The sequence below is a fragment of the Lithobates pipiens genome, unplaced genomic scaffold (genome assembly GCF_037356315.1).
Source record: "Lithobates pipiens isolate NorthernLeopardFrog02 unplaced genomic scaffold, aLitPip1_a1.2 Scaffold_19, whole genome shotgun sequence".
NCBI lineage: Eukaryota > Metazoa > Chordata > Amphibia > Anura > Ranidae > Lithobates > Lithobates pipiens.
Window position 1 is genome coordinate 492,459,644 of NW_027507764.1, and position 12,936 is coordinate 492,472,579.

At 39.8% G+C, this 12,936-nt stretch overlaps 1 protein-coding gene across 1 annotated transcript in view; it reads left to right on the top strand.

Moving 5' to 3' along the window:
• Positions 1–12,936, top strand: part of NECAB1 (N-terminal EF-hand calcium binding protein 1) — a 301,490-nt gene that overhangs the window by 19,270 nt on the left and 269,284 nt on the right. The window contains exon 3 of the mRNA XM_077493000.1: positions 6,622–6,730. Coding sequence (XP_077349126.1) covers positions 6,622–6,730 — 109 coding nt within the window. The remainder of the gene's footprint in view (positions 1–6,621; positions 6,731–12,936) is intronic.

The window sequence follows — 12,936 nt, forward strand, 5'->3', positions numbered from 1 at the left end:
GCACTGTGATTGTGTACAACTACTGGCCTCCCCTCAGACCAGAAAATGTGTTGCAACACAGCAGACTTGGGGCTTCACTGCTTTTATCAGAAGTCTGCACATAACTAAAAATCAAGTTAAAGGCATTCCCTGCAATAGGCCTTTTTATTTTTACTCCAATACTTTCTACTGCTAGAAGGCATGCAGTTAATGTTCCTTTCTAGACATGTGCACTTTCGTTTCATTCATTTTTTTTTTTCCCCTTTCTCGGGTCATTCGTTATGATCGCAATTTTTTAAATTCGGAAATTCGTAAATTTGAAAATTCGAAAATAAGAATGAAAATACGAAAATTCTAACTAACTAATAATAACTAACTAACAAATTATAGTTATTGTAATTTCCTTTCAAATTTGGCTGTTAGTGAACGTAACAAATACAAATTTATCCGAAGTTATGAATTATCCAAAATAACGAATGCCAAATCTAAACAAATGGAGCGGGTCGAAATAATAAAACATTTTTATTATTATTATTATTGTTATTATTATTTAAACTATAAACATGTCCCTAAAGGGGTTTTAAATTGCAGCAAATGAGTCCAAGATGAAGTATAAAAAAGTTTATTACATAGTTATGTATATACAGATATAACTGTCCGTCAAGACAGGAGCACTAAAATGAATAACTAGAAGGCAATAATAGCATATTTGTATGAACACTTGAATATAAAGAACATACAGTGGTAAATTGTTATAAAAAGTCATACAGATAAACTCCCACGCATTTCGACCATAAGACAGTAGCTGTCTTCTTTGGGGGGGGGGGGGGGGCATAAGGATATAGACTTCTGGAGAATACAAAATGTCAATCAATACAAAAGAAACCAAACAATGTTATTACATATTTATATTTCATGTTTTTATTGAAAAGTAACAGAATACAGATTAGCCAAACACATAGGAAAATGGTAGAAATTTTTCAAATAAAAATTATGATCGTATTACTTGTCCATCATTTAACACTATATCAAAGCATAGCGAGGTTATTACATATGTAACATGGTTGTGCAATAGATAAATATGATATAATATAATATATCTTATCAAGAAAAAGCAAATTTTCTAGCCTTCCAGCAATTCAGCCTCAGATCGTCTCCCCCAGGGGCCCAAACCACACAGCACCAACCCAAATTACATTTACCCCCCAGAGAAGGGGCACCCACCCAGTTATTTATTATTATTAATTTGTTACGTTCCATTCGTTTTGATATGGCATTCATTATTTTGGATACATTTGTATTCATTACATTTACTAACAGCCAAGTTTGAAAGGAAATTCCAATATCTATAATTTAATAGTTATTATTTCAGGTCTTCGAATTTTGGGGTTTTTGGATTTTTGAATGTCCTAATGTCTGAATTTTCGAATTTTTCGAATTTACAAATTTTCAAATTTACAAATATTTGGAAAAATTCGTTAAACGGCTTTTCGGTAATTCGAATGTTTCCGAATGAATGAATTTGTCGAAATTTGTTAAAAAAATTAATTTGGGTCTAAACTAATTGCACATGTCTATTCCTTTCTGAAAACACTGAGATTCTCAGGTGATGATGGTGAAGCAGTCCCCCCTACTCACCCAGTCAATCTGAGGACAGGGTGTGACAATTTTTTCAAATCTGCAACAAATGTTTTTAGAATTCCTGCAATGCATGCAGTATATAGTAGTTCACCTGATTTCACTCTGCTGTTTATATAAGGCTGATAATTGCTTCTGTTACCTTTTTTTTTTATTAGCTGTTTATACTTTCTATAATTAATGTGCACATAACTGAAAGGACAACATGAGCTCCTAGAGAAGCACGTCTCCTGAATGACTCAGTGATCTACGATATTATTTTGCTTTGCAATTCATGTAATTAGCTTGTTTTTATTATCCAGAAAGCTTTTCATCTGCTCCTCTTGTGAACTCTAATGGATCTTGGTGTCCATTGTACATTAACACAGAACATTGTAACTAAGAGACTTTAGGCGCACTTACAGCACACAAGAAATTAAAGTACATAAATGTCTTTAATTATACAAAATGATTTATGCATACAAACTAAGTAATTACACACAAGAAATAAAACCGGCAGGTGCGTCATAGGTGTAGATAACATTCTTTTGACCACTTGATCTTGGTTAGTATATAAAAATGATAACCACGTTTCATAGAATTATTCTAATTCCTCGGGAACGACCATGAAAGGATGATATAATATTCAAATAACCTTCACCATAGGTAATTCATTGGACCTTTCTTTAACCTCTTGCTTACTGGGCACTTAACCCCCCCCCCCCCCTCCTGTCTAGACCAATTTTCATGAATAGAGCTTTCTTTTGGTGGTATTTGATCACCTCTGCAGTTTACATTTTTTGTCAATTTTTTTTTAAAAAGACCGACTTTAAAAAAAAAAAAAAAAAAAAAAAAAAAATATATATATATATATATATATATATATATATATATATATATATATTTATATTTTGTTATAAGATTTTGCTAACGGGTCATTTTTCTCCTTCATTGATGTATACTGATGAGGCTGCACTGATGAGCACCGGTGGGCTGCACCGATGGGCACAATGGGCTGCACTGATGGGCACCAATGGGTTACAGTGATGGGCACCGTTAGGGCGGCACTGGTTGGCACTGATAGGCGGCACTGAGAGGTGGCACTGATGGGTGGCACTGAAGGGCATTGATAGGTGGCATTGGTGAGCATTGAGAAGTGGCACTAATAGGTGGCACTGATAGTTGGCACTGATAGCTGGCAGTGATGGGCACTGATGTGGCAGTGATGGGCACTGATGGGTGGCAGTGATGGGCACTGATAGGTTAAACGGAAAGGCAGCACTGCTAGGTGGCACTGATGAGGCACTAATTGACACCACTGGTGGGCATTGATAAGTGGCACTTGTGGGCATTGATAGGTTGCACATGTGGGCATTGATAGGTGGCACTCATGGACATTGATAGGTGGCAGTGGTGGGCACTGTGGGTAATGGCAGGTGGCAATTGCAGGCACAGAGGAGGATGCAGATGTGCCTCCTTCCTCTTCGGGGCCAATGTCCCTTGAGCATAAGCCGGTGATCGGCTTTTTTTTCTCCCCACCCTGTCAGCGTGAGGAGAAAAAAAAGACGATTACCGAGCTTTTGTTTGCACACGTGATCAGCTGTCATTGGCTGACAGCTGATCACGTGGTACGGGGCCAGGACCGGCCCCTTACCCAGATCGGTGATCACCCGAGTCCCGGTGGAGTCCCGGGGGGTGCGCAAAAGGGAAGGACGTCCTATGATGGCCTCCCAGGAAATTCAGGCCTGTGCTGTGGCCATCATTCGGTTATAGCATGGGTCCTTAAGTGGTTAAAGCGGAACTATACTGAAGTATCTGAGCACCAAAAGCAGAATCGCCAATTAATTATTTTTGATATTTAAAGCAAACCATCCATCCATGTCTCCATGCAAAGTGAGAAATCACTTTGAACCCCCCCCCCCCTCCCCCACACTAGCATTTCTAGTGGCAGCCATCCTGTTTAAAAGCATATGATTCATGTATAGCTCAGGCATGCATAGCTCAGGCATGCAGGCAGAAGGGTGTGCTTGGCTGAGAAAACCCTTCCTCCAGATGAAAGAAAACAAATGCACATGAAGACTCCAACAAGCAAATATACTATACATTGCTATCTATTTACTAATACAAGCAGCTTAAAGAGGAAGTAAACTCTGGCATAATTTTTATTTATTTTTTCTTTCCCTCCAAAGTAAAGGCATAATGTGCTAGTATGCATGGCATACTAGCATATTATCTGACACTTACCTGTAAACGAAGCCCGCGGTGTCCCCCGCTGGAGGCCGCATCCATCTTGGCCTGTCTTCCTTCTGGGGCCATGGACTCCGGCTGTGTGGCTGGCTGGAGCCGTGTGACGTCACTCCCATGCTCGTGCGTGGTAGCCAACGGTCACGGCATTGACTTCTGAAGAAACGTCATGGGCTGTCATTCCTTTAGAGCACATGCTCCGATAACATCATTGGCACAGTATGCAGTAAATATCTCCTGAACGGCACAAGTTTATGAGATATTTACAGTACCTATAGGTAAGTAAGCCTTATGCCGCGTGCACACGAGCAGACTTTCCAGCAGATAAGATCCGACGGAACGATTCCGTCGGACATTCCGCTCGTGTGTGGGCTTCATCTGACTCTTTTTTCCCAAAATTCTGACGGACCTAGAAATAGAACATGTTTCAAATCTTTCCGCCGGAACCAGTTCCTATTGAGAAACCGTTCATCTGTATGCTATTCCGACGGACCAAAAACTACGCAAGGGCCGCTATTGGCTACTGGCTATTGAACATCCTTTTTCTAGTCCCGTCGTAAGTCGGACTTTGGTGTGACCGTGTGTAGGCAAGTCCGTTTCGGCGGAACTCCGTTGAGAAGTCCTTCAGAGTTCAATCCGACGAGAGGTCCGCTCGTGTGTACGCAGCATTATTCTAGACTTACCTATAAGTACAAAGTATACAGGGAGGTTTACAACCTCTTTAAGGAATACAAATAGTTAATGTTGATTGAGAGAGTGAAGTTTCACTTTAATAAAATCTTTGAATTTACTCTGGTGACGTTTATCGGCATATATACAGTATACAGTGTAAATATTGTATATTTGTACATGGAGATTTTACACATTGAAAAATGACCCTAGACTGAAGCCCTAGAGCTGTAGTGGCAAAAGGGGGTGGGGGGGGGTTGGTCAGGGAGTTTAAATGGGGGTGACACTCTATCTCCACAATCAACTTGAAGGAAACCTGACATGAGAGAATTATGCTGACTTTGTTCTGAAAATACTATCTTCCATCATCTTCCAGAGATCTCCATCCCCCTCCTTGCCACATGTTATGTCCTCACCAGTCTTTCCTGGGTACCCAGGACCTCCACAGCAGGTGTCAGGTCAGAGAGCAGTGGGGGATCAGCACACATCCCTTTGCTCCCCCCTGGGTGGTATGGCCATGGATTCGCTAATTTCTGAGAACTTCTCAGTTTATAGCTGTCAACCCTGGTTGCTCTGACTGGGCAAGAAGCTGACTGAGCACAGTCAGTGCATAGGAGTGCAGAGGTGACATTAGGGATCTTGTCAGACTCTCTGCACAAATCTTAGGGAAACATGCACAGCGGAGACTGTCAATCACCTGCTTTGCACTAGAGGGGAAGTTGGGGGCTGGGTTGCCCCCCCTGTGATTCTGTGGTGTCAGGAGTGGCTTATGCATATAGTAGAGGGAAGAAAGGAACCAAATAGATAGGCAGATAGGATCCAAAATGTGTTTTGGATTGAGACCAGTACCCACTATAGAGGGAAATGCTTTGTTCATGTTTCATTCATGAGGTTTATAACCACGTTAAAGGCTTCACCTATGGACAATTTTGGGTACAGTAATCTTTTTTGTAGTTTAACTTTCCTGCACAGTTTTGACACTTGATATATTTAATATTGATTTACTAACATAACTTCATCTTTTAAATTTTGCAAAAATACTGAGTATTATATTGTGTTTTTGCGCACTAAAAGTAATGTGAATGTATTTTTTACTGAAAATAAAGTTTTGATAAACAGTAGCACAAATATTGTATGACAATAAAACTGCAACTGTCGCCATTTTATTCGACAGTGCCTCTGCTTTCAGAAAATATATAATGTACTAATGATACTAATCTTTAGGCCCAAAATGTGCATTTTACCATAGGTAAAAAATTGGTCCTGGTAGCAAATGGGCTAAAATGGAACTTCAGACAAGTTTTGTACATTGACCTGAAAAAAATACATTTGATGACATTTGCTTAACAATTGCAAAAATGCATTTTGCCAAGGCTGATGTGTTTAACATCACATTTTATAATGAAGATGTAATTGCTGCTTTTAACACAGGTTCAGTATTTCTAGCATGATTTGTTCGGGAGAGCAAGTCTTTAAAAATGTGATAGTCATTTAAAAATTGTATTTACATAATTCCCAACCTAGGGCTCTCCTCTGTAACTTTTTTTAAGTACCTTTTTTAATGTCTTCAGACTGTTTATGTTGTACTTAGAGTCTTCTTTAGAACTTCCCCTGATGGTGGGTGGTCAACAACGATGGAGAGAGTGGTGCTGGTATTATGACAGCAATGCTTTCTGCATCATTACATTGAGTGCAGGACCCCATGGTGACACCCCAGGAATGGGGGGCATCAACCTAGAAGACCGAGGACATTTTGTGACGAAGAAAAGGTACTGTGGGGGACAGCACTGAAGAGGAGGAATCATTGCATCCAGAAGTGATTTTTTTTGTTTTAAACAATGGTTGGCGCAATTTACATGCCTACTTAAAAGATATCCCACTCTATAGATAAAGCTACCTTAAACTGGTATTTTAACATCTAGTGATGGTTGATATTTAAACAATAATTTTCTGTTTGATAAGTAATATTAAAGAAATGAATTATTTGGGAATGATGACCAGTAACAAGCATCAATTGCAACCCTTACAAGTCAAATTCAAAAACCTTTTAGCTACAGTTTTGGATAATGCTTTATCATCTTCCAGTAATGCAGCTTCCTCTTGTGATTGCAGATGATGGAAAACTGTCCTTTGAAGAATTCAAGGCTTACTTTGCTGATGGAATCCTAAGTGCAGAGGAGCTGAGCGAGCTTTTCCACACCATCGACACCCACAAAACTGAGTAAGAGATTTTATAATGAACCCAAGAAAGAGTAGCTCAATTACTGCACATTTTAAGAAAATCAGGATTGATTGTAGGCCAGATATAACTAAATAGCAATTTTGGATGGCTGCATATTGATTTTATTGGTTACGAGTTTAAGCTATTTCTCCTAAAACGTACTTTATTATATATGCAACAACATATAAATTGTACATGTGTTATTTTATTTTGACCTTTGTTACACAGTGAGCATACGGTATATGGCCAAAAAAATACGTGGACACCTCTGCATGGATTAGTTCTTCTGCAAGCAGTGAAGAATACTGTTTATGATACAGAATGCAATGCTTTTTTAGACAACTGTGTGCTTTCAAAGTTGTGGTAGCAGTTTGCAGCACAAAAGTTTTTTTTCTGCACAGCATAAATGTACCTACCAGCTCCATAAAGACATGGTTTGACATGTTGGGTGTGGACTCGCAGGTCTTTTTAAAACATTTATTGGTTAAGAGCATCAAATAAAGCCAATGTGTTTTCAGGGCTTAACCAGTGAATGATATTAGAAATCACATTGAGATTCAATGGGAGACCTACAGTATCTCACAAAAGTGAGTACACACCTCACATTTTTGTAAATATTTTATTATATCTTTTCATGTGACAACACTGAAGAAATTACACTTTGCTTCAATGTAAAATAGTGAGTGTACATATTGTATAACAGTGTAAATTTGCTTTCCCCTCAAAATAACTTTTAATGTCTAAACCGCTGGCAACAAAAGTGAGCAACCTAAATAAAAATGTCCAAGTTGGACCCAAAGTGTCAAAATTTTGTGTGACCCCCATTATTTTCCAGCACTGCCTTAACCCTCTTGGGCATGGAGTTCACCTTCACCGGAGCTTCATAGGTTGCCACGGGAGTCCTCTTCTACTCATCCATGATGACATCACAGAGCTGGTGGATGTTAGAGACCAAGCGCTCCTCTACCTTCTGTTTGAGGATGCCCCAATAGGGTTTAGGTCTGGAGACACGCTGACTAGTCAATCACCTTTACCCTCAGCTTCTTTAGCAAGGCAGTGCTGCCCTGTGGCCCAGTCTTCGAAGGGAGGGGATCATGCTTTGCTTCAGTATGTCACAGTACATGTTGGCATTCATGGTTCCCTCAAACCACTCCAACCACCATAAATATAAAAAAGAAAACTGTGCTGGAAACAAACCTAACAATTGTAGCTGCAACTCAAAGTGAAATACACACAAAACAACAATGTATAAAAAGTAAGCTGCACTCTAAAGTGACATATTAACCAAATAATTGAACACAAAACAAAAAAATAAAAATAAAAAGTGATTGAAAATGTTAAGGAAGTCCCAAACAGTGAAACATGTGACTTATGTAGAGTCCTCCAATATCTATTGAAGATTCTGATGGTTCCTTCAATAAAGGACGAACCAGCAACCACAGGTTCAGTGAAAATCTTGTGACTTTAAAATTGTGTGTCAAATTCTGAAGCTTCCCGTCGGGTAATCCTAGTGTGTGTTTTTTTTGGACACCCCTGAGTGCCCAATTTCCCCCCCTCCCCCCGCAGCCACTTCAGGCATGTAGAGGTGAGACAGGGATTCACCCAATTATCAATCCTGCATCCGCTTTTGCTTATGTGTTCCTACACTTGAATTCATCTGACTAAATATAAATGAATGTGCAATATATCATGAATTCAAATGAATTATCATTTTTTTATTTTTTTTGGTTATAGGTTTTTTATATGAATTCTGTTGTTTTTTCATTGGTGCAACTATTTGTGTGTGTGTGTGTATGTATGTATGTATGTATGTATGTATATATATATATATATATATATATATATATATATATATATATATATATGTAGCACTAACCCCCGAAGGAGCTGCTGGTTTGAATTGGGCTTACCGTTACCTTCTCCTCCTCGATCTGTGTCTAGGGGTTCCCATGGTAGATGGCCCAGTAACTTGACAGACTGACGACAGATCCGCATAAAGGGATTTTTATTTGCAAAACGTAGACAATGAACAGTCTCTTAAATTGGGATCAGAGGGTTAGGAAGAAAGTTCAGGTACTCTTAGTGTCAAAGTCAATAATGAAGGACTTGCTTACTTTGACTGCATCCAGAGAATACCCATTCACAACTGGATGTTCACTCAGGTTGGATAGTCCCTCTCTTACAAGGTCTAGCAGCCAACAAGGAGCTTAATTCAGGAACAAGTCTCTGCCACAGACCTTGTTGTAATACATACAAGAATAAGCCTCTGCCAAAGACGTTGTTGTAGAACATGTAGGAAAACTTGTGTGATACCTGGATCTTTCAGCCAGTTTGGCGATATCCACGAGAATGGATTCTCTTAGGTACTTCAGCTCCTCAAGGCTCTTGCTAAGAAACCAACCCGTACGTGGCCTTCTTCTGAAGAGTCCTCCCCTGGATAGCTATGAAGTCACTGGGTCTCTCCCAAACCGGAGACGGCACCCAAACACCTCAGAATCCTCCTTTAGTTTCCTTGCCTCGGGCTAGCCAACCCCGAGACAACAAGTCGGGTGGATCCGGACCCCAGGCCATAGCCTTCCTTGGAGCTGGTCAGGAGGACCAGGACCATGAAGTCAGCACATCCTTCTGGACCGGAAACCCCAAACCACGTGACATCCGCATCTTAAGTGCCCTCTTCCAGAAAGCACAGCAAGAGGGCCACTCCCACTGGGCAGGCTCCAAGAGAGAGTAATCTTAAAGCACCCAACCAGACTGTAGTTCCATGCCTGCCAGAAGGGACAGTGCCCCCTGTGGCCAGGCTGAACATCCCATAGTCCAGTCTGACTGATGCTGAGGTCCAAATTTAAACAATTTTACCCAAACCAAAGGGCAGTTCAGGTGTAACCTTAGACTGAAAAAAAAAACATAGCGCGTGTTCTTCAGGAGCCAGCGCTATATATATATATATATATATATATATATATATATATATATATATATATAAATGTGTATTAACATAATTTTTCTTCTTTTCCCACCCCCTTCAGGACGTGTCTCTTTTTTACACACAATTTTCAATTCCACCATTCCCTATAAAAGTGCTTGCCCATGGTATACGAGACTAGCCTAGCCTTATTATTAAATTATCTTTGGTAATGCACTAGGTGTGCACGCCTTCCATTTCTGTTTTACTTGTAGTTCCTTTCAGATTATCCCATCTAAGGAAGGCAGCATCTACCCAGTTTTGGATACCATATATACCTTTCACACCACCATTATATTTGATATCTGTTACTCCACACCTGGGAAGACCTATTAGTGCTGTAAGTGGCTGGATTTTTATCCCAAGCCAGAGCCCTTTCTTCCAAAAACTGCAGATGTTTGGTCTGGTCAGATGACATAGTAAGCCATTTTGATCAGGAACTTAATTGGCGGTACAGCTTATGGACCCATACATGGTTCAAGTAGTGATGAGGCAATGGCAGCTCAAAAAAAATTGCAGGGAAAATTGCCATAGGTAAATTGAGATGGTTATTTATTCAAAAAATTAGAAAGCAGTATTGCATACGAAGCGTATACAGATTCAGTAAAATGTTCCAATAAAAACATGCGGCCGGCTGGCAACAATATAAACGCCCATGCAAGTGGGACATATAATGTGCGGATATCAGCATGTCGCTCCTCTAATTTTGGAGCAAATGGACTTTCACAAAAGAAACTCATATACAGTCCAGAACAACCCCATGAGGGAATTTTACGCTCAGCTGCAGAACTTATCTCCTTAAATTTTGCAGCTTCAAAGCAAACTATAGCTAACTCTTGAAGATTCCCAGTAATAAACAGCTCTGAAGTTCAAACGCAAATGAACAGCACCATATTTAATGAGAAATGAACTGCTATTTCTTTGGATAATTACGAGAGATTGCAGAAAACATGAACACCCTGGATTCTCTATACCCAACCAAACCCAGCCACCTTAAATTCATTTGTCATCCCCCAGAGACTCATTGCCCCATCCTCTTTCCTTCCATTCCCCTACTTGTCCCCCTTATCTCTCATTCTTCTTTAGTCTACTTTTCCTTTCTTTTCTTATATTTAATTGTGCTGCAGTATCAAAACTCAACACCATGACCTGTTTGCCATTTATAGCTTCATAAAATGGCTTCTCCAATTGAACTGTCCTTCTTATAGAGGCCCCGCTATCCTCTCTCCTGCCAACGGCAGTGCCATCTTGTGCAGTACAAGAGAACAAAGCCTTGCTTGGAATCAAATAGTGCCATTATGCTGTTAGTCACATGAGGGAGCTGCAAGCATCTATTGTGGAGCCAATTCCTCTGCGGATCTCAGCTTGGCCAGGATGGCAAGAATAAACCTTTAACTGCACATACACTAGTGATATAAGAACTAATTAGAGTAATATCTCAGAAAGAGGAAGGTTCTGCTTGTCAACATCAAGTATGTGCTGAGCTTGCTGATGGGGGAAAGTTATAAAGTTGAAATTATTTCCACTTAAAAGGCTCATTTACACTGGTGGTTATTTCTCCCGTTTTATCTTTCATTTTCATAATATAGTTTACCTTCCTTCTAGGTTTGAGCACCCCTGCCAAAACTCTCCCAGGTCTGTTACCAAACTCATACTGCCTTTTAGTTGTTCTAATGAAAGCTCATTTGGACTCCTGCTCCATCAAATCTCTCAGAGCCTCACGTTTTCCTATTAATTCCACCTTTACCTTATCATTTAAATTATGTAATTGTTCCAATCCCTGAATTTCTTGTAGGAGGGATTGTTTTGGAGCTGTCCACATTTTTTTCCCTCTTAACTCCTTCTACTATCAATCTCCCTCTCATAAATACTTTGTGGGTTTCCCACAATTCAGTTGGTGCAATATTTTGTACATTGTTCGCTTTAAAAAATAAATTCTAGTCCCTTTCCAGATCATCCACTATGCTCTGATGATGTAGGAGTGATGCCTCCAGGATCTTTGCATATCCGGTATATTCTTTAAATTCAGGCTAGCTAGACCCCAGGCCTTGATCCGAGAGGGTGAAGGATTTCACTTCTACCTTTAATAGCCCCTCTAGGAGCTGGTGGTCTAAAAAAACATAGTTGATTCTCGAGTAGGAGGAGTGCACCTGAGAATAATGTGAAATCCCTCCCATTAGAGTAAAAGATTCTCCACACTTCTACGAGTTGCTGTTGGGGTAGTTTTTGTTTAATTACCTAAGATATTTAACCTCCAAACGCAGGGAAAAGGGCTGGGTATCCAGGGTTGGATCCAGCTCAAAATTGAAATCCCCTGCCATAATTACTTTACCTTCTTTAAAATTTTCTAATTTATTCATCACCTTACTCAGAAAGAGGCACAGATGGACATTTGGGCAGTATATATTAACTAATGTATATTCAATATTAAACAGGGATCCCTTATTGAACAGATACCTTCCTTCAGAATCTGTTTCCATTGCTTTTAAATGAAATGGTGTATTTTTATCAAAACCATTTGCTATGCCTTTAGATCTTTTATCAGGGGAATATCCATGAAACCAAAGTGGGACGTTTTTTGAGTTCAATCCAACCCTAGATGACAATTTAAAATGGGTTCCTTGTAAAAAAAAAACAATATTTCACTATCTTCAAGGGTGCCATCTCTTAAACCTGTGAGACATAAGTATCCATAGACCCTTATTTATGGGAAGGGAGTGTAGAATTTCTAATTTTCCAGAGATGATCCACTTAACTAACACAAAATTTAACAAGACATAACAACACATTACAACCCCTTCTAAGCTATCCCCATTGTGCATCTTTTTGTAAACTCCCCATCCCCCCCCCCCCATTGAATACCAATTATATGGCCTACCTGGCCGTCGCCCAGTTTATTGGTGCCCAGACAGACAGGGCATCCCCTGTGGGTTTCAATATGCCCCCACATTTAGGAATGGCTCTGAGGGGACAGGCAGGCATCACCGGACCCCAATGTGTCCCCAAAGGAGTCCTTTCCCCTTCTAATCCATTATACCCTTAGTTTCCCTGCACTATTTGTTTATTTAAACCATGTTATATTCTCTAGATTTTTTTTCCATTGCTGACTACTTAACTTCCCCCATCTGGGGGGTTTCTGCTCCCAATTATGCATGGCAGATCCAATTTGCTAAAAAATTCTTTTAAGTCCTCTGGAAATCACAGTGTGGCTGATCCACCTTGATTTTTAATCACTAAGCAAGCT